Below are 22334 nucleotides of genomic sequence, written 5' to 3'. Positions count from 1 at the left end.
TTCTCGCTCTCTTTTTTTTTCCAATTCGGAGACTTGAGACTGAGGGCATCTTGGACTGTGCTGGAGGGTTCAAAAGATAACACCTTTAGGTACCAAACAATAACTTTTAAAAAATCCACCAAGCCAGAAAGAGGGGAGGAGGCTGAGAGAGAAATCTGAAGGTATCTCTTTTCCCTCAAACCCTGAGGATGATGATTCGCTTTTGCTTCCTTTGAAATGGACCAAGTGATCAGACTCCCCCAGGCCGGCAGGCATCCGTGGCAGGAAAATAAATCATTCTGATGGCCAGGGAGAGAGAGGTTGGTGGGGGAGAAAAATCTACGTAGAAAACAAGAAAGGCTGACCACGGCACAAGGCTAGGACTCCATTTCTGAGGCCGGCATCAAAGGGGGCTTGGGTGGAAATTAGATATAAAGTGGCCTCCATCATTGACTAGCCCAGAGCATCGCCTTACAGATAGAGATGCTATTTTGGAAAATGTGAGGTTTTTCAGTTTTCTTGCTTTTATTCCAAACAAAGCTCTGAAGGAAGTCTGGGTGCGATCAATCTTGCTCACCAAAAGCCTTGACAGCTTCTGGCCCTTAAGAACACATTTCAGCTTCGAGCTCTTTCCAAGATCAAATGTGGCCGAGCAAAGAGGAGAGCAGGAAACGCAAGTAAACAAGGAAAACTAGTCTTTTTAAAGATATCGTTTTGGCAGCAGGAAGAGTTATAAGGCTGCTTTTAGGAAAGGTGCTTTTGCACATTCTGGGATAGTGACTTTTGGCATTTGCTTTTACCAGAAATAATACTGAGGGGTTAAGGGGAGGGGGAGTTATGGCGAGGGAGAAGCGCTGCCCCCATATCGCTGAGGCTTTGTCAGGGGCTGCGTGGGTGAGAGCTTTCTGCTCGCCTCAGCGGCCTTAATTCAAATACCATCTGGAAGCAAACCCCTTTTTTTTGGCCATTCAACATTGAAATCTTCCCCAAATCTATTACTTTAACTCAGGAATATTTTAATAAGGACTTATTTTTAATATCTTTGAAGCTGGAGGTGAGACCAATATTTTCTCTTTGAAACCTAAAATGAATGTTTTGACTGCCAAGATACGGTGAATCGTATTGGAATCTCATTTAAAAATCTGTGCCCTGAGGGAAGGAGGATGCCTCCAAACCAGTCCCCTCTCAGCTAAACAGCAGATTTTAGAAATGGGTTCAAATAGTGGTATCTCTGAAAGATTTTCATCTGTGAATGGATAGCGCTCACTCGCTCTCGCTCTCTCTCTTGCACTCTCTCTCCAGTCTCCCTTATTTTACAAGGTAATTTTATATACTTCTGTAAAATTATTACCCATAAGAACACTTCTGTGGTTGTTTAGCCTGTTCAGTTCAGATCTGAACAACCAAAGGGCGGAAGCTCCAGTCCTCACAAAGACTGGTTTTCCAGACTCCGCATTTCTGAAGTGCGCCATATTTCGGCAGGGAGGTTGGAGTGGGGTGGGGAGCAAATCTACTCCTTCCATAGCCCAAACTCTTTTAAAATAAAAATATATATGTGTGTGTATCAAGAGCCCCAGAACAGATGTGGGAGAAGCATCTCTGGCTGTGACATAAACACCCAGATCTCTATAGCTGCCTGGCTTTGCATCTTCCAAGCCTTTTTCTTTTTCTTAAAATGTGAGAAGGTTCCCTAAGAGCAGCTCCTGTGAACCGAGGAGATACCCCAAAATGGCTCCAGTGCCTATTTCTAAAGATCATCTGAGGGAGCTTCTCAGGGGAAAGATAGAGGCCATGATGATGGATATTTGGGATCGCAAACAAAATGGCGACATTTTTCACCTCTGTCTCTGAAAGATACAACCCAGGGAGAAGACTGATTTATTTCTCACATCAGATGCTTCTGATCCCGAGACGCAGGTGGTTTCTCACTTCCAATTTAGAAAGGGGATGTTGATGGGGATACAGTTCTGAGGTTTTCACTTTCTGAATTTGGTTCCTTCTCCAAGCAATTCTTTAATTTGAAAATAAAAATATTTCCCTTTCCTGTGCCTGCTTTTGCATCTGCCAGCCAGTCAGTAGGCAGCCCTATCTTAAATCCAGGAGTAGAAATGTAATGTTTAGCTCCTGCAGCATCACATGAAATAAGTACTTATAAAATTGCATTTTTATTAGAAAGATACCAATCTCCTTTCTCTCTCCTCCTCCCTCTGGGGCCATAAAAGGAGAGTGAGGAGGGATGAAGGAGAGGAAATAAATCCAGGGGATGCCAAATCCTAAATTCCGGGATGAAGACGAAGCTGGGACTCCAGCAGTCCAGGGAAGGGCGCGGGGAGGCTCCTGGGAGTTCAGCCTTTCTTTTGCTGGAGACCTGGGTGAAGCTGTGTCTCCTTCGAGCTGCCTAGCTCCCAGGGGCGATTTTAGGAGTCATTCTTTCCTCCTGGAGAGATCAGGGACCGAAGAGCATCCACAGAAAGTCCGGAAATGCTCAGCATCCTCCGCGCGGCTGACGATTCCCAAGGTTAAAGCACTGGCTGGTCCGCTTTGACCTGGAGGAAGATCTTGGAGAAGACAGCCCTGCCTTACTCCCCAGCGGGGCCTCTCGGGCACCTGTGAGTCCCCGCCGCGCTTCGCGCTGGCTGCCTTTTGTTTCTCCCGCACTCAGCAGTCCGCAGCCCCTGCGCCCGCGCAGGCCCCTCCTTGGCAACTGGGAATCAGGCGGCCCAGCGGGCTGGCGCTCGGCGTTTCCAGAGCTGCTCGCCTCCAGGAGCTCCTGCAGCCTTCCCAAGAATCCGCCGCGCTCCCAGGCGAGCCGCCTGGCCAGGCCCCACTCCGGAGCTGGAAGGCTTGCCGCGCGGCCTGCTCAGCCAGTTCGCCTCTGCCTGAATTCCACGCAGACCCCCATCTTCGGCCAAAGAACCCCTTCTGAACACGGATATTATTCAGAATAAAAACTTTATTTATTTATTTGTTTCGTTTCTCAGAATGTGAGCAGCAAGGAATGTAGAACTCTCAAAACAAATCTAGCATTTTTCACGTTTACAGATTTTTTTTTTTCAGTTTCGTCGGATGTTACAAACCTAAATCACTGTTTTCAAAAGCTGGATCCTCTCTGGTATTATTGCATCATTACCGTTTTTATAAAGGAATTATATTTCCCTTTCAAATAAAAATTTTTCTATGTACGCCAATACACTATTGAACAAAAGGCCCAAGAAACCTTCTGAACAATCAGGGTACAGAATTTCTTTAATATAAATACGAACGGATGGGGATAAATAATATTTAAAACTTAGATTATTCAATGCTTGCAAAAAAAATATAAATAAATCTGACTGTTCACCAGCATACACACACGGAAAGACGTACACTTAGTCATCCTTGCACAGGGAGCCCCTGTTTCAAAGCGCCTTTGATTTTTTTCTCGCTCTTTACAAGAAGTGCAATTTAAAAAAAAAAAACAACCTAAAAATAAAAAAAAGTAATTGCTTCCCCTCGGGAGCCATAATGTACGAACAAATTCACATTGAAGAACTCGGCTAGAAAATTTGTTCATATACCCTGTTTCTGATCAAAGAGTAGAGAAGGTAAAGGATGCAGGGCCAGCGGCCGAGCGAGGGGTGGGAGGAGATAAACATCGCTACCGATACTGACGGCCATTCCAGCAACCAAGATTGCTACGTCACATAAACTATAAAAACGCGTTACCAAAGAAAACAAAACGGGGTGGGGGGAAGGTAGAGGGGGCGGGGGAGGAAAAAGGGAGGGCAGGAAGAACCTTAAAACAAAACAAAACAAAAAGTAAACGGTAGAAGAAAGGTGGGGGGCGGGGGGACTCTCCTGGCGCGCAGCCCTGCGCCCACCATCACAGGTGGGTGAGCTTGGGGGCTTCCTGAATTCTTCCCTGAGAAGGATGGTGGGCGGTAAGGTCCGTGTAGGTGGGGTGCGGCTCCCCTGGCCCAGGCCCGTGATGGTGGCCGCTGCCCAGCGGCCCAGCACCCCCGTAGTCCATGGCTGCCGAGGCGGCGTGGGGGAGGTGAGTTAGGCCAAAGAGGGCAGGCCCAGAGTTGCTCATGGGCTCCACATAGCTGCCCCCCACGAAGACGGGGCTTCCCTGTAAGTGTGGGGTCCCATAGCTGCCGTTGCCCTGCACGCCATGCGCGTGCGGGTCATAGTCGGGTGTACCCCCCGCCCCCGCCGCGGTGTAGCGCTTCGGTGGGGGCGGTGGGGGCGCGCAGCTTGGCAGGGGTGCGGGGTAGGAGGCGGGGGGGCAGCCCATAGGTGCCCTGGGGAGGCTTGGAGAAAGGCGGGGGCGACTGGGGCTCATATGGGACGCTGTTGACCAGCGAATGCATAGAGTTCAGATAGCCGCCCGCGCCGGGGGGCACGGGGCTGCGACTTGGGGACTGGCCCCCTGATGACGTCAGCATGCCCTTGCCCTTCTGATCCTTCTTGTACTTCATGCGGCGGTTCTGGAACCAGATCTTGATCTGGCGCTCGGTGAGGTTCAGCAGGTTGGCCATCTCCACGCGGCGCGGCCGGCACAGGTAGCGGTTGAAGTGGAATTCCTTCTCCAGCTCCACTAGCTGCGCGCTCGTGTAGGCGGTGCGCGCCCGTTTGGACGACGCCTGCCCAGGCGGGCTCTTGTCGCCAGCGCAGCTCTCCCCTGCGAGGACAGAGGAGAGAGCAAAGGAGACGGGAAGGGAGCCATCAGGGGCTACCCCAAGCCCCGCCTAACCCCTGACCGCGCCAGGCCCCTCCTTGCTCCAGGCCCCAAGACCCCTCCGTCAGGGCCCAGAAAAGAGGATGAGGAACTAGGTGCTGCCCTCTCTCCTGGTGGGGAAATAGTGCCAGTAGCTGGGTAGCTAGCCCCTCCATTCAGTCAAGTTGCAAGTCATAAGCTTCCCCAAGGCGGGAGAGGTAAGGACAGAAAAGCAGAACCCCCAGTTTGCCTTCCTGGTCTGTATTTCTGTCCTGGAACTATTCACTTTCTGAATCATTTACTGATCCTTCAGGCCTGTCAGACTATAAGCTCCCTGTGGGCAGGTCGCCCATCTTCATTCCCTTTGCAGTAACTGGAATGTGGGGCACCTAATATACACTCAATAAACCTTTCCCTCTTTCACTGACTGAACGTTTGGACAGTTGCCTCAACTGGCCACTTACTTAGTCTACCCTGTGGAGAAGGGTAGAGTGGAAGCCCCAATCTGGAAGGCCTTCCGCGCCCAAAGGAAGAGATCCCACTGGAAGTACCAATTTCTGGTGGGGTGACCCAGGCCCCTGATGCTGGGTCCTATTAATTAGGGTTCCTCATTTAATCAAGCAGCCTCCCCATTTTCATCCACTAATCTTGCGCCCTCCTATCCTCCCCCCTTCCCAAATCTTGACTCTGGAGGACCCCAGATGCTTAGGCTTAGAGCAGAGTACTGGCAACTGGAGAAGGCAGGAGAAAAGGTAACCAAGATGCTGGGAAGCCCAAGACCCAGGGCCTGTCCTCCAGTCTAGTTCCTGGAGACCCATGTGGTTCCTATTAGCATGACAAGTCCAAATCCCCTCCCCCAGGAGATCTCTGACTGCCTTCACTGTACTGAGTCTGAGTAGGGCCTTCCCAGAGGTAAAGCAGCCACTCCATCTACTGGAGCAAAAATTAAAAATAGGCTCTGCTTATAAGCAAAGCGTTGATTCTCACTTGGATGGTGACTAGGCCTGCTTTTATTCTGCCACATTTCAGTGTGGAGTGGATGTCATGGTTTCATTATAAATGAATTGTGCTAAAAAGAAAGAGTGGAGCTCAGGTTTGTTGTCCCCAAAGGTCCTAACTCCAAGAGTGGAATAAGAAGGGATTCCAAACTCACTAGGCCCCACTTGCTCTTGGAGAAGTCAAGAGAGACTCCCATCAGGTCTCTCTCTGGGGTTTCCTGGTCACACAGAGTCCTGTCACACCCCCCCCCACTTGAACGGGGGGGGCTCAGTGAATTCTTGAAAATGTTCCAGCGTCCCAGACCGTGCTGGCTGTGGCTGGAGAGGGTTTGGGGGTGGGGGTGGGGGGGAGCCAGGCCAGAGGACCCTCTTCCAGAAGGCACTGCTTTACCTGAGCTGGAGCCGCTGGTTTTCTGCTTTGTGTTTTGCCGAGACTCTTTCATCCAGGGGAAGATTTGTTTGGCCACGGTGGGTGAGTTGAGTAGGGGGCTCTTGGCTGCGCTGGCGGGGGTGGGATTGCTGCTGGCATTCTGAGGTGGGGAAACTGAAGAGGGGGGAGGGGGCGCGGCAGGAGCGGGTGCTGGGGGCTGCGGCGGGGGTTGAGGCTGCTGTGGAGCTGGGGGCGCGGCCTGGGGCGGCGGGGCTAGGGGTGGCTCGCCCAGGCCTGGAGGTTGGCTGGGCGGGCCGCTTAGGGTGCGCAGACACGCCTCGCTCAGCTCGTGCGCCTTGGGGTGGCCCCCGGCGCTGGCAGGCGACTGGAGTGAACAGGCGGGTCGGTGGTACTCGCCATCAGCGCCCAGTGGGGCGGAGGCCGGGTACGGCTGCTGACTGGCATTATAAGCGAACCCGTTGGCTGCCTGGTAGGGGTAGCCACCGTAGATCGCGGAGCTGTCGTAGTAGGTCGCTTTTTGCATCGCGTTGTTTCACAATCTTGATCGCACACTCTGACGGGGGCTTGACACCCGTGAGGGCGCACATTGGCACGCCCCCGCGGTCACGTGACGCTCCGCCGCCAATGGCCGCCCCGCGCAGACCTGGGGGGCGAGAATCGCAGCGCGGTGAGGGCTCCGCGCAAATCCATCTTACTCTCAATAGCTAAGTGACATGAAAGCCATAAAAGAAAAAGTGGTCAGCAATATTTAGCAGCACGACTTGGCCCCGGGCGCAGAGAGCCGCGCTATAAAAAGCCGCTGGAATTTACTGGCAGCTACAAATATTTGCTTAACTTGCGTCTGGAGTTGGGGGTTTTCCGGGGAGAGAGCAGAAGAGTAAGCGAGGGCTGGAAGCCGGGTCTCCAAAGCTGGAGTCCAAAAGAAGAAAGGCTGATGGGCTAGAAAGAAACAGGGCTGGGATCCTTCGTTTCCAGGGAAGGAGAAACTGGGGTTGTCCTTTCATCTCCGTTCTTTGGCCTCGTCCAGCGAGACCCGCGACTCCCTGCCTCTGAGGATCTTGGGGAAGGGGCAAGGGGGCAAAGGGGAGCATAGGTTGCCAATTTGTTCTCCAATCCTCCCTTTAGGACTGATATTTGGCAAAAGAGCCCTGACGCGGGGTGACTTCCCATCCAGCCCCGTCTTGGATCTTCCAGCACCCAACAGAGGTATGCACAAAAATTTTTCAGGCAATTGCCCTACTCTACCCCGGATGGATTTGAGAAGCTGAGCTTGTTAGGCAGTTAATCTACCCTTGCGCTGGGATATGACCTACCTCTTCCAAATGAGCCCCTTGTGGCCAAGAAGGGGAGAGAAAAAAACTTAAGAAGAAACATCCTGTGTGGGAAGAGACCAACAACACCTCGCTCCAGCAAGTCAAACTCAAATCCTGGACAGTTCTTTACTCCTTTCCTCTCCTTATTTCTCAGGCATGACCCAGCAAGCCACTCCCACCTCTTTTCCCCTGTTACAAAAGGTCCCCAGACCCTCCTGCCTTGGACTTTCCGAGGTGCTGTTATTCAGGGCAACTATCAAATTCTACCTGTTAAAACATGATGGATTAGAGAAAAAAACAACCCACCAGGAACCTGAAAAACCAGCGTTCATCTCCATGACCACGGCTTGAACTCTCCTTCCAACTTAACGATAATAGGTTCTGTCTTAGAAACTGCTATGTAATTTGATGTATGGGGGTCATTTGGCTCCGGACGAGGGATGGAAGCACAAGCCATAAAATCCTGCCAGAGTTCAGAGTTCCCTGATCTTTGTGTGTTGTTGTTGTTGATATTTGTTACTTGGCCTATTTACCTGCTTCAGAAACACCAAGTAAAGGTCAACCCTGGAAATCTTAAAAGCAATGAAAGCCTTCTCAACCCCTTTTTAAAATTTATTACTTAGAAAGCAGTTTGCAGAAGTCAAATCTATGTTTTATTTTTGCTTTCAACCTTTGCATGGTCAATCTCTGGTTCTCAGCTGAGAAAAGTTCCATGTGAGTTCATACACACACACACACACACACAGGATGACAGTCTATTTAAGAAAAAAATACAATGACAAATTCCTGAAGAAAATGGTTTAGTTCATGCCCCAACTATGTATATTTGAGTCCTGGAGTCATTCAAGTTCTCTAGGAATAGCAGACACTTTTGTTAACTAGAAAACACCATCCACCAATGATGATTATAATTTTTTTAATAATGGGCTTCTTTGGATTTCATTATTAAACCAACAATCTGACCAACATCTGGAAAACAAGCACAATTAATTTTCCAGAACCTCAATTAAAAATTACAGCTTCCATTATCTGAAGTTACTATGCGTGATCTTGAGCCCTGGAGTATTGTTTCTATTTTGGAAATAGATAGGAAGCTACAGATACCATGATCGAAAATAAACGAAGAATAAAATAAAATTTAAAACTGAATAGCAATTGAATGTCTCAGTTTCCTGTTCTTTCACTGAAAATAGGTCCTATTACATTTGGCAGTGTTAATGTCTGCCATTATAAATTTTTAAGATACTAGGCTTGTGTAAAATGTCAGGTTAAGAACATTACTCCAGACACTTGAACAGCAAGGTATTAGATACAACAAAATTAAGGTGATTTTGAACGTGCAACATTTCAAGCGACTTGCTAATCCATTATCACAAACTATATTGGCCTGCTACTTAAGTCTTTTCATCAAGTTGTGCATTGTCTTGCAAATAACAAAAATACCATGAAAAACCAAAGAGCATACAACAGCCCCCATAAACTTAAAATATGAATTCACCTCGGAGATCCCACCAAAGTCCTTCCTATTGTTTGAGGTCAGCAGACAACCACAGTGGGGCCCACACATTTCCCCCCTCCCGCCCCCACCCCAGCCCCCAAAGTTTGCAACCTAGTAAAGAAGTTGGAGATCTGCCAGTCTGGAAACTTGCTTTGCACAACCCCCCCTCGCCAAGCCAAGCAAGGGCTTGGGGTTGGGAGGAGATTCCTCCGAAAAGATGTTTCTGGACAATAACCCCCAGGTGCAAGAGCTGAAAGAGAGCTGAGGAGGCTAAATTGAGTGCAGAAAGCAAGCCCTATTGTCTTTCTGGAAGATCTGCCCAAATTCAACCTCCTTCCTTCAGACACCGCTCCCTCTTCCCACTCCCGCCCCTTCCTCAGCCTGCCCTCACCCCGAGTTTAAGCGGGAATATCGGGTAAGAGCCCCCGTGTCCCCTTGCCCACCCCTCCCATCCTCCCCAACCCAGAAAAGTTGGGGCTGGGCTAGGGGAGAGGGAAGAGGTGGGGGCGGGGATGGGAAAGCGGCCTGAACTCGAAGTGTAAGGGTATCAGTCACTGCCGGGAAGGAAGCTCCGGCTTGTGAACTCTTCTTGAACCGAGATTTAAGTCTGCAGCCATAAATCACCGAGACGTAAACTCCGCCATTCAGCGCTGAGAGCGGCCGGTTGTGGCCCTGCTTACCTTAACTTCTGACGAGCGCCGCGAGCGCAGGCTCGGGCTCGGGCTCGGGCTCCGGCCCCTGGCCCGGCTCGGCCGCCCGGCCGGCTCCCCTAGGCGCGGGATGGGCACCGACCCTCAGCATCAGCCGAGACGGCGGGCGGGAGGGAGACCCCAAGGCCCGGACGCCGCGGCGCAGAGCGTGGTGGCTTCGCTGCTCCGGCACGGCTCGCCCAGGGCGGACTGGGGCGGCTTGGACCCCCCCTCCCACCCACCCCACCCACCCACCCCTCCCCCACACCCCCGCCCCCTGCCCTTCCCGAGGGCAGCAGCCGCGGCCCGGAGATAAGCGCTCGCGCGGCGCAGGGCTCTGCCTGGGCTAGTGGCACCGACTTGGGTATGTTTCTTATGAATATTACACGCGGAGCAGCGTCTGGTCGGGGGGTGCGGTGGGGGGTGCTGGGGGCGGGCGGGAGGGGAGGCCGAGGCGGCTGGGGAAGCGCGGGGCGGCGTGGGGGATGGGGCTGAGGCGAGGGGAGGGACAGGAGCGAGAGGGGGAACTCGGCGGCGGCGGCGGCGGGAGGAGGGCAGCCTCCCCCCAACCCCCACCGCCCTCCCTCTCCTCGCTTCTCGGCGTCACTAAAGTCCAGGAAAATTATGTTAATGAGGACAAACAGCTCTCACAAAGGGGCTCTCTAGCCGGGCTCTATTTCTTAGGAATCCATTTGAGAAACCATGTAACCCCTGCCCTGGACACTTCCAGTTGGGATGCAAGGGGAAAGAGAACCAGGAGGAGAGTTCCCCAGACTTTGGGCACTTTACCACATCTGTCACCCCCAGTCTGAGAACCTCAAAGTCAATCTTTGGGGGGCAGAGGTAGGGCTTCCTTTCTCAAGAGACCTCCCCAAGATCCAACTGGGCTGTCTTTGGTTATATTTTTAGGCAGAAACCTTTAAAATCCTGGCAGCCAGGAGGGAAGGAGCCTGGGGGAAATGGACAAAGTCCAGGCAGTGAAATGGGATGCTCTGGGCTCAGGTACACACTAGAGTGCCTAGAAACCTGGGTCTCCAGCTTTCCGGTGCCCACTTCCCAGTACAGACAGGCAGCTCACAGAGAACGACAGATAAAACTCTGACCCCAACGCCAACGATGTCTATGTTTTCCCCGCTAATTAGTGGTATGCAGGGACGCTAAGCAGAGGAAAGGCCCGAGAGTGCCCGGTAGTATTGCCACAACTTGAAGGAGTGTGGTCTCCCTCCCTTCTAATGCCTCCCTCAACTCTCCAGATTCAGAAGTGAACTCTGCAAGGGTATGTGTGTGGCAAAGAGAGAAACGGAGCTTTCGTGCAATTCCAAGGTGTCAACGGCCAGTCCTTCTCAAAGGAAGGTGTTAAAAATATAAGTAGTATGTTTAAACTGTCAGGGAGCCAAAGTGTCACCTTAGAGCAAAAACAAAGCCAAGGGAAAAGGGAGAAATCAAAAAGCACTCCTGGCCAGGGTGGCCTCATGCATACCAATGGTTTTTGTCATTTATGGCTGGGCAAGATTTATGACTCGGCGCCCCAAAGCTGTAAACAGAGCACAAAACAGCAAACACTTGCTCCTTATGGCATATTGCAGCAGCGCAACTTGAAAGGGGGAGCCGGGCGGCGTAGGAGGTGAGAGCCACCGCAAAAATCCGCTCGGCTGCATTTTCTCTTCAGACCGGCCGGGTCGGATGTGGCATTTGAAGAAAGAAGGCGTGGGTCAATAATCAACCCGCACTTTCTCCTCCAAACTGCTGACACGACTCTCACCGCCTTCTCGCTAAGCCAGCTGCAGGGAAGGCCAGCTTTCCGTGAGAACCTGCTAGGGGAGGGGACCTCCTGGGCCAAGAGGGCCGAGGGCGCCGAGGTGAGGGCTGGGGCATCTGGGGCACATACCTTTTCAATGGCGCCAAGACCGTGCCAGGCAAAATGCTGGGACTGGACCCGAGGAGCCCCGGGAGCCGAGGGAAAGCTGGGGCCGGAGGTCCGGACAGGGTCTCTGCCGGTCCCAGATTAGGTGGCTTCTGGGTGGCTGGCTGCAGCAGGCAGAAACGGGGCTCTGACCTCAAGTCTAGGGTCTGCCGCCCTGGCATGTAGACCTCCGGGCTTTGGGCCTCTCTGCTGAAATCCACAGGACTGACTTTTGGAGCATGGCAGGCGAGGTGATTAAAAATAATAATTTATGATTGCTGAAGGGTTTTTATTTGTTCTTGTTTTCTAAGAGAAAAATACCGCCTGTCGATTTCCACTGCCAGAAATTACCCACTGCTGCCTCTGTGGTGCCCTTTCTAGGCAGATCCCGCAGCCATTCACCCTGCTCAGCCAAAACCACTGAGGTTTTCTTTGTGGAGAGGACCCCTTGGCTCCTCCAAACCAGCCCCCTCCAGTCCCTGTGCTGCCTGATGTCTTACTCATGGGGACTAGAAGGAAACATTTTTTCGGCACTACGAAAATATCTGGAAGAGCGAAGGTGTGTTTGTGCCTCTCTACCCTCGACAGGGGCTTCCTTGAGAACACGCCTGGGAGGGCCTGGGGTCGATCTGAGGCTGGCTGTGCAGCCAGGGAGAAAGGTGAGGCAAAAAGAGGCATCGGAATCCGGGAATGGGGAGGAAAATTAATGAGGACATACACTTGCCTGCGAGGGTGAGGCTGGCATTTTGAGGGTAAAAGCCTTTTTTAAATAGCTATAGCTATAGTTTAGCTATAACGGAATGCCTTCAGCTCTTTCCATGAAGGAAAAACCAACTGGCGCTCTATAAACTGGACTATTGGTTTCTTCTCACTGTGCACACTTTTATACAGAACCAGTTTGAGAGTCCATCCCTAGATATTTATTCTGCTTGCTGGCACTGAAGTGACAATAAAAAGATGCTTTTAACAAACCTCTATTCCCTCTCTCATTCTTTCTAACGAAACTATATTATTTATGAGTCTTTAACTGGGTCAAAAATGCGCCAGAACTGGGTCATAAATCATATGAAATGCTGACAAGTAATTGAACAGCAATTAAAGCTTACATTTTATTTCCAAGGGGTGTTTTAGAGCACTTGAAACGGCCTCAGTTAAACACGGTTAGTGCGGAGGCCGGCAGCGGGGGAGGGTAGAAGCAGCCCTTCCGTTCTGGGGATGTAAATCCCACTCAAGTAGGAGAAGCTTGATTTGATTTTTTTTTTCCAAGTACGGAAAGAAATAAGATTTTTTTTTTTTTTTTTAAGTCACGGGCAAATCTGATTCCTGACTCCTTGTAGGCACCCCTTTCCTCCACTCCAAGATCTCCAAGAGCAGAGGAAAGCGAAGTTTCCTTCACCTTTTCAGGGAGTTTTCATCCTTCCCAGGAGCGCTGGGTCTCCAAAGTGCAATTACCGCGGGCTTTCCCAGTAATCTGGAAGCACAGTTTAACTCTCATCTGCCTCTATCCTGGCTACAGCACTGTTTCTGAGGTCTGAAGCCCGAGACATGTCTGCCTCTGCTTTCTGCGGACTCTGTCTCTGGAATTCTCTCTAGCCCAGGGCGCACTAGCCAGTCCTTAAAACTCTGCAAGCCCGCTGGGTGTGTTACAATGGGGTGTCCAGGCCATGCACAATACGAAGCCCAAACCCAGGTCTGGCTCCCTCCTTCTCTCTGAAATTTAGACTAACAGAGCTTCTGGGCGTCCGGCACGCTTACCCCCACCCTAAGCGTCTCCTAAGTCTGAGCTGTCCTTCTTCACCCCTACCCGGGTAGAGAGGGTGATGAGGAAACAATGGCGTGTCCTCCGGGTCTGGCACCTTTGGTCCCGAGTGTGGGAAAGCGCGTCCTACAACCCAGCACTGAACAAAGTGGCCCGAAGCATCATCAATAAAATGGCAGCGCATCTGCACATTCATTGATTTCCCTCTCCCAGCTGCTCCAGCTGCCCAGGTCAGCCCTACCTCTCCATCCCCGGCCGCCCACAAACGCGACCAACCCGAGCGAGTCCCCTTCCCACCCAGCCAGCCCCCACCCCCTCCAGGCAGTCTTGCCGAGCGATCGCCACCTCGGCCTGAGCCAGCACTTCGGGACCCTCCCTCCGCCTGGGGCTCAGCTCCTGGGACTCAAACCCGCTGCAGTGGACAAAGCCGCCTGAGCGCTGGAGGCTACCGGGCTTACCTAGTCGCCCCCAAGTGCCCTTCCCTTTATACCCCCCAACACTTTCCAGGGAATTCAACTCTATCTGAGGCGCTACTGGGGATCTTTCAAACGGTTTCGGTTCTACGAGAGAAACAAAGGAAGAGGGGCTGAGGGTCCTGTCGGTGAACCAGGGTCTCCTCGCCTGACCTTTGTCTCTCACAGCCATAACTCACTCTAGATATGAACAATCAGCGGAAATACCTTAAAATAAATTCCATCCTCCTGGTGTGGCCTCGAGTCCCATCGGCTAGCTCGCCCAGAACCGCTCCATGAGCGCTGAAAACTGCAACCCGCTAGGAGAGCGCTCTCCGGAGAAGGGGAAGGAGAAGGAGGAGGTGGGTGCGTGGGGGTGGGGGAAAAAAGCTCTCGCTCTGTAGAGAATCTAGAAAACGTAATCACAGGCGAAGCCCGCCCGGGTCTCCGCTCCAAATGCCACAATAATGCTCTGTATTATGTGCTCACGTGGTCATACGTCAACTTAAATCCTTTTATTTGAAATAGGGAATCACTGAAGGGACTAGGTTTCCAAGCAGAACATTCAGCTTTGGGGGAGGGGAAGTGGGGAACCTTGGTCAGCAGTGGGGAAGAGTTTCCATCTAGGGCAGTAGGACAATGGGGGCATCCCCCCTCAACATGTGCCACACTAGGCCACTTATCTCCACTTACATTTCTTTACAAATGATCCAAACAGAAGGGAACGGCAATGCTATCCCCATTCTTAGAGTTCATATAACTTTCTATAGTCTTCCACTCACAGACAAGCTGAAGCCTGCACACCCAAGTACTCTAGTCTCCTCTGGCCCACTAGCCGGTGCATCAAAAGGCAAAGCCCAGGCCTTGTTTCCAGAAGAAAACCCAGTAATGACTGGCTTAGTTGGTGGACCCCCTCATGGCCTGCCATTGTATGGAGTTTGCTAACACCCACACCATACACCACACCAATGGAGAAACCTAAAAGGCCCCAAATTACCTGACAAAAGGCTAAAGCACCTCCCCAAGTCCAGTTGATTTTGTTCAATGGGAGCCCTCTAGGAAAGAGATGCTTAGCTCTAGAGTGGTGGGTCAGGGTTTTGCAAAATATGGAGGGACCCAGTGCCCTGGCTAAACCTATACTGGTGTATTTCCTCAGTGCATAGCGGGAGTGATACATGAAATTGCAGGCTTCTAACAATGGAAAATATAAGGTGAAATGACCTACTTGACTCTGCAAGAGAAAAAAGAAATATATATATATATATACACAACCAACCTTTACTGGCATCACTTGAATTAACCTACAAGATAACCTGGGACCTTCCTTGCACATGGGTCTGTCCACCCAGCCCTAAGACAAGTCTGTCCGCCAGCAGAAAATGAACTGGACCAACTCTGCTCTGGATGAACCTGGCTGAAACAAATAAGCCCCATGTTCTACTCCTGAGATCTGCTAGGTGACATTGTCCACTGATTTTAACACTTCACCCTCTCACGGGCTGCCTAAAAAGTTCCTCTTTTCAGGTCTTAGTTTCCAAACTTTGGGAGTGCTCTTGGAAGTGGTGAGATCCTCATGCCTTATTCTTTCCTTTCTTTAGAGTGGATCTTCAGCTAGCTGGCTAGGCCTCTCTAAGTGTGAGGACTCACTTATAGCAGCTGCAGGAGGCTGAGCATGATTCCGCCCCTCCCCTCCTCCCCTGCAGGGACCTGGTGAGAATGTAAGGCCCTCAGTAAGGGGGCCTGGTCAAGGGGGTGTCCAAATCAGAAGGGCAATAAAAGAGGAGGAGACCTAATCCCTTGGAAATGAGCCCTGGCCTATCCTGGTGGCAGTATTCCAACAAAGTTCTGTCTGTGGTAGAGCTGGGAGAGAACCTCTCTGTGAACTGTCCCAACTCTGACCTAAGTCACAAGCTGGAAAGTGAGAACACAAAGTGAAAACCTGCTTCTCTTAGGTATGGGGGTGGGAGATAGGACCAAAAGCTGGTACCCAAATAGCACTCTCCAGTCCCCCAAGGTTTCAGACCGCTAATACATTGTCCTCTGCTCCCCTTATGCACAGCCTCCCACCCCACCAGTGCCAAATATTTCACACTGAACTCTTCTGATAGCCTAGAAAAGGACCTGGAAGTATTGCCAAATTGCTGGCAAACTACCCTCTCCTCCAACCAAAGTTTCTGCAGAGACTTCAACTCAAAGATGAGAAGGGGCCCCCTTCAGAACTCTCAGAATAGTCTGGAGCAAATCGAAACTGAGGCCATAAATCAATGGCAGAAGTATTTGGTACTGCTTCAGAGAAATGCCTTAACGCCAGCAAGGCCCAATGGCAGCATCTCAGCTCTAGCCAGGAGCCTCCATGATGTTATTAACAGCTCAGTTAATGCTCCAACCGCTGTTTAACAATTAACATTAACGACTTGGGTTGGAGTGGGGTGATTTGGTGGGATGTGAAGGGAAAAAATCCGAGGAAGTCAAAGGAAATTTAACTTTTGAGGTGAAAACGGCTTCCCTAAGAGAGACCTTGGTCTGGGCAGGCTACCAGGGAACCAGCAGCTGAGAGTCCTCCCTCACCACTCTGAAATCCACTCTCCTTGAGTAAGGCTATGGGCCTTTTAAAGTTCCCTTCCAGAGAACAAGACTTCAGATGCTCAAGTATGTAGGCCCAGGCTGGGGAACCAATCCCTTTCCACTTACTCCTCCAGGCCCCAACCTGACCAGTGCTGGGTACACATGCCCTGGATCCACTTCACCAGAGCCAAAATAGGTGGAAAGTTGTCTTGGAAGGAGCAGGTGAGCAAGGATACAGAGCTTTAGTCAATATTTGCAAGGCTGTTGACAGATTAGATATATCTGTATTCAAACACTGCAATCTGATTTCTCTGTCAAAAATACACTTAACATTTTTCTCCCTTTAGTTAACTGTAGTGGTTTTGCTACTTAGCATCAGGTAAGACCCACTTAGCCCACCTTTTTTTTTTTTTTGGTGGAGATTATAGATCATTATTTAACATGAGATATTTCCGGTGGGTGCAGCTGCAGTACAAATGGGCTCCAAATTCTCTGGATACATATGGATGTGTATATCATTTTATACACATGGTCTAAAACTCCTGCAACTATGTATACATGCAATGGTTCTGTTGTGCACAGAGATGCAAATCTTACCTACACCCTGAGTTGCAAATTCCTGAAATACTCCACCTATACTTGATATAAATGGTCATACAGTCGCTGAGAAAGTAACTTAGCTTTACTATTACCCTGTTTACTTTCCATCTGATAAAATAATAATTGTGTCCAGAACGCCATATAAGCCTTTGAGTGTTGCTGAATAGCATGTTGCAATTAATTAACAACCTGATATCTATTTGGGGAGCAAATTTGGGGGAAGACAGAGGCCTAGGGAATACAAAACAAAAACTCAGAAAACTTTTTAAAAATAAATAACTCCTGAAAGAACAAAGCAAACCCATTCCTTCCTACCAACATTCTGAAAGCTATTCCAGCAGCCCCTCCCCCAAAGAGGCACGAAATTTATGGATCTTTTACAAGGTAATAAACCACAGTAATTACCCCCCTGCATCCCCAAACTAAGAGAACAAATTAAGCCAGAACTTGAAAAGAATTTTAAAGAGTTTTCTCTTGTTTCCCGTAGGAAAAGAAAACGCAGAGACCTGGAAGACCCGTGCTTTTCCTGTTGGAAGAACGGAGGATCAGCCCGGCTCAAGGAACGGGGAAGACCCGTTGCCTGCGACGGTCTACACATTTGAAAGGCAGTAACTTCCCTCTTGCCAAGGAAAGGCAGAAGGATAGGAGAAACTGCAAGGCGTCGAGACAAGTTTCCTCCACGCAGATCCGTGCCTGACGACCATTCCCGAACTCACAAGTCTCCGCAGGCGCTGCAAACAGTCGACAAGGCGAGCGGCCCACGCAGCGGCCGCCGCGCCCGTGGCCTCTACTTGCCTCCGCCCCGCTGCTCGGTGTAGTGGTTTGTTTGGAGCTTACCCGAAGAAAGAAACACACCCCGTTGACATCCCCCACCCCCACGCACACACATCTTTGGTTGGGCAAGCGCCCCTCCTGCACAACGCCAGGCGGCTTTCCGGGCGGCTCTCGGGGCCGACTCTTTGTCTGCCTGAAGCCCCGCATTCGCGGGGAGTGCAGCGAAAGGGAACCCAGCTCCAAAATGCCTTCGAAGTTAAATATTGACCAGAACCTCTTTCAGAGGGCTGCAGCTCCCTGGAGGAGTAAACTCCCTCCAAAGGCCCGCGCAAAGCCCGGCGGAGTGAGGAGTTAGCGCCGCGCTTACCTCGAAAGATCCTGAAGACTGATCCGGTGATTGTCTCCGACCCCTGGCACTCAGGGAATCGCCTTTTCCGGTGTCCTGGCGCTCTGCGGACAAATAAACAGCAGAGGGTAAACGGTGGCTGCGAAGGAAGGGAGTTGGAGAGCCGGAGTTGGAAGTGCGGCCGGCGCGGGCGCCGGGGTGGCCCCCGGCGTGACGCGGCCGCGGAGGAGTCGCCAGGGCACTCGTCCATGAGGCGCACTCGTTGCTTGTAAGGGTCCAGTCTAAGGATGGCCCGAAGATGGTGATTTATTTTTGTAAAATAAATACATACTCCATCTCCGCACCCACATTCTCCTCTTTCTTTTTACAGGGGGGTGCGGTGAGGGAAGGGGGTCGGGGTTAGAAAACGGACAGGCGGAGGAAGATGGGAAGGTGGGAGACGCTTTGCCATTGGGGCCAGCTCTGCTCCGAGAGCTCCTCACGCACCTCAACTTGGGGAATGTGAATGCACGCTTTATTTTCTTTCGCTAACAAAGGGAAGCCCTGTCTGGGAGCATTCAATCACCGACTCTCTTGAAACCTCACTAATAGTGTTCATTTCTGTGTGGCGCGAAATTAGACCCCGGCTCAGTCCTTGGGCTGGGGGGGCAGTCTTGAGAGGTTTTGTCTTCTGGTTCATTCAAGCCCTGGGTGCGCCACTTCTCGGTCGCAGTGGTTCGGCGGGACTACCGCAGCGCCCGGCCCCTCAGAACAGGCCAACCTCGGCTGTTGGAAATAGGGGGGAAATGGCAAGGATGCAGACATCGGACAACACGCGGTCTGGGGGCCCCATCCAGCCTGGCCTTACGCAGCAGCGACAAGCCAACCGATGCCCTATTTCCGCTGCCAACTCATCCCTCAAGATATTTGCAACCCCCTCTTGCTCTCTAGCAAATGGTCAGTCAACTTTCCGGGGATGGAGAGAAGACATTGGGGAAGGGAGGAAAGTATCATCCTCCGTGCTGAACTCGGGCTTGGAGAAGTTCTCCGCTGGCTGGGACTCTGTTGGGCGGGTTGCTCCCACAACCCTATCCCCCACTACCCTTTCACCCAAGCCTGGGTAGCCTCCCCACACACCAGCCTGCCCCAAACCAGCCCTCCAAGTCTGTCTCCAGCCCATGCAATCCCGCTGAGAGCCTGAGAGGCTACCAAATAGCTGACAAGCCCCCTGACCCTCAGGCTTCAGGGCCCCCCAGCACATTGAACAAGTGGCCACAAACCAGCAACTAGTTGCCCTCTGCCACCACCTCGACCTGCAGCCCCCACCCCTCCATCAGGCACTTGGGACTCAGAGTCCATGTTCAGAGTCCCCTTTCTCTTGTTCAAACTCGCCCTCTTTATCCCCAAAGGGAGTGCCCCCGGCCTTGGAGCTCCTGGAGTGACTCTGAGCAAGGTGGGGCTTAGCTACCCTTCTCGGTGCTATTCAACTTCGCTCCAGAAAGATCCGCTATGCCACCATCCGTCACCCCCTCCCCCGCCCCCAACGACGCTTAGGAGTATTGTAATTATTATGGTTATTATTGTTGTTGCTATTTCCTTATCCCCAAGTCAAATATTCATGGTTGCTGTTCCCCATAAATCGTTCAGACTAATGAGTCACAAAGAGATGCTGCCCAGGTCTCTCCCTCTGCAATGGCCACCGCCGCCGCCGCGTGGCCTCTCTCTCGGCGTTTTTGGCGCTCGCTTGCTCCCTCGCTCGCCCGGCGAGGGTGATTTATGAACACCGGGAAAATTGAACAAAGCCGCGCGCCGGTCCTGTGGTATCTCTGCAGCCTTCCCCAGTGTGAATCAGAACATTACCAACTGTCTGCGCATCCGTCCCACTTCATCACTAAAGCCAGGATGTGACCGTAGAAAACCCAGCCCAAACTCACGTTTCCCCGGACACGGCGCGCTCCCCGGACTTGCAGAAACCCTGAAGAAAAAGCCCCAAGACCCAGCGTGGGCCCGCCAGCTCCGGTCCTCCCCGCCGAAGGGCTCTCTTCAGCCCCCCTGAAGGAGTTAAAAGCCTTTGGAGATAAATCTGAGGGAGTGTGTTTTTTAAAAATCAAATAGGAAGTTGGGGGGTCTCACTTCTGAGAGATTCATTCCTAGTGAGGCCCTGACGACTCCGATCCATTCCTGACGATCCGCATTAATTATTTAATGAGTCACGTGACCTCAAAAGATTACAATTTCAGTATCTCCCTCGAACTGGCGCTAACACCTTTATCTGCAGCAACCACCGTCCTTGTTTGGCTCTTTTAGTTCCCAGGCCCCCGGAAGCAAACCCCTTGCTCCTTGCTCAACTCCGAGGCCAGCGACTGCCATGAAAATCCCAGGGCCAGCAGAGTAGAAGTAGTCATTCTGGAACTGTAAGCATTGTGGACAGTGGGGTGCCCACCCCTCTCCCAGGCACCATGGCGTCTATTCCCTCCTGAGCCCAGAGGAGAGCCCACTTGTCTCAGCGTCTTGGCTAAGGCGCTTTGGTTACATAATCTCCTGGGGCGCTTTGCCGGTGCATCAGGCAAGAACCCAGCCTTCTTCCCTGTCCGCGGCACACCTGTGGCCATCCCTGTCAAGCGTAAGCCCGGATGCCCACGTCCATTCCAGGCAGAATAGGCTTCCGCAGAGGAAAGATGGCTGTGCACTTACCCCTCTCCAAGGTGAGACCAAAGGCTCTATCCAACCTACACATTCATCAACATGAACATGGGGGGCACTTTGAGCTGCCTTAGTTTCCTCATGGGTAAACTGAGAAGACTGAACCAAAATGGCCTCCAAATCTTTCAGACATTCTTTCAAACAGGAAACTCTTTTAGCCCCAGAAATCAAGTCCAGAGAGAGGGGAGCTGGCCTGAGTGGGTGCGGGGAGTTACTCCATCAGTTTGGGGCCTTGAGAAGAAGAGAGCCAGAATTCCAAGATAGAAGGTTCAGGCTAGAATGTTTCATAACAGCCCCAGCAGCCTCCCTGATGCTATCAAGAAGTTAGAACCCACATCCTTTCTTCCTCCTATTTTTCCCAGCCCATAGCCTTTTGAGAGAGGAAGCAGAGTTATTCTTGGGCCCATGGTGTACAATATAGAGAAGGAGCAACAGGAACAGCCCTTGGGAAGGGTGAGCCTATGTTCTTCAATACACGACCCAGGCTAGGGATGCAGACCAACAGCCCCACTGCTTGCACAGAAGTCCCATCCATTCAGATGGGAAGCCCCAGGTTTCTGTTTGCTTCGTTGATTCTTTGGGGTCTTTCTTTCCTTTCATTCTAAAGAGTCCTTGATCAGTTTCTATGTTGAAACTGCTGGAGAGAAGGCAGTGGTGAGAAGAGCAGCACAGTTTGGATGCTTAGGAGAGCAAGGAGACAGAGTAGAGATGGTGATCCCCACCCCATGGGGAGGAAGCTGAGAGGTGGGGGGAATGTGGGCACCCGGGTATAGCTGGGTATAGAGTTAGAGATGCTGTGCAGAGGGCCCACTCCCTATATGTCTAGGTAATCTTCCCATGAGCTCCATCCTGGGTATTAAGTACTCTACTATGCCTGTCACAGTTGAATTCCCGCTGTAATAAAACACCGGGTATATCGTAGATTTCAGCAAAACTAGGAAAGAGAGCCTGCAAAGTGCCATTTTTCTTCAGGGGGGAGAGTGTTAAGTACTTAATTCAAACTGTGACCATTAAAGTGTCTCCTATCCGATTTAAGTTGATTTCAGATGTTGAAAAACTTTTATCTCCAGAGTCATGCACAGCTTGGCTCTGTGACTAAAGCAAGGGAGTATGTGTTAGAGGGAAGGAGGGAGAAAGAGAAAAAGAAGAGGAGAGCATGTGTAAGGGTCATTTTGGTAGGAGAATTATAGAGCTTACACAAAATACTGTCTTTAAAGGTCAAGGGTTTGAGGGGCCACTAGGGTTCGCTTTAAAAAAAAAAAAAAACAATTAATGAGATAGAAAATTTGTCCTCTGGGTGAACTCTTATGGTTGCCCTAGCAAAGGGAAGACAATGCCTGATTTTAAAGCCCAAAGTGGGATTTTCTAAGCTGTTATAACAAGCTCCCTTAAGGAGCAAATCTAAAACAGGCAAAACACTGTAAAGAAATGAATCAATTGTTTGGGTCATTTTGGATAATTTTGGCTTTGCAAAACTTACCAATACCTTCATAATCAAGACAGTTTGGACAAAAATGCCATTTTCTCCTGGTAAATTAGAAAAACAATCTTTCGATCCTTTCTCTTCCTTTCCTGGATAGACTATAAGAGTAAGTGAAAGAAAGTTATCCCTTTCATCCCCATATAACTGCCTCCAGTAGGAAGCTAATGAATGCCCCTATACCCTCCTTCCCTACAGAGGAGAAA

General features: G+C 51.1%; 2 protein-coding genes across 3 annotated transcripts in view; both read right to left on the bottom strand.

The window, feature by feature from the left end:
* Positions 1 to 2914: 2914 nt before the first annotated feature.
* On the bottom strand, positions 2915 to 6670 carry HOXA3 (homeobox A3). Its single transcript, XM_045864523.3, is given in 3 exon segments — positions 2915 to 4246; positions 4248 to 4642; positions 6068 to 6670. Coding segments are annotated over 3 exon segments (1323 nt in total). The 5' UTR covers positions 6591 to 6670; the 3' UTR covers positions 2915 to 3841.
* HOXA5 (homeobox A5) overlaps positions 6668 to 22334 on the bottom strand; it is a 32865-nt gene continuing 17198 nt past the window's right edge. Inside the window, exons 5-6 of one of the 2 annotated variants that reach the window (XR_010406457.1) lie at positions 17988 to 18070; positions 6668 to 6710 (exon numbers count right to left, since the gene is read on the bottom strand). The gene's annotated coding sequence lies outside the window, so the exon portion shown is untranslated. Of the gene's footprint in view, positions 6711 to 17987; positions 18071 to 22334 lie in introns of those variants that run through there. The other variant, XR_010406458.1, reaches the window with a different exon arrangement.

This window comes from Mirounga angustirostris, unplaced genomic scaffold (genome assembly GCF_029215605.1).
Source record: "Mirounga angustirostris isolate CCGP_5_RB_7025 unplaced genomic scaffold, mMirAng1.0.hap1 SCAF_12, whole genome shotgun sequence".
Classification (NCBI taxonomy): Eukaryota; Metazoa; Chordata; class Mammalia; order Carnivora; family Phocidae; genus Mirounga; species Mirounga angustirostris.
The sequence above is the reverse complement of the archived record's forward strand: the minus strand, read 5'-3'. Positions and strand labels throughout refer to the sequence as shown.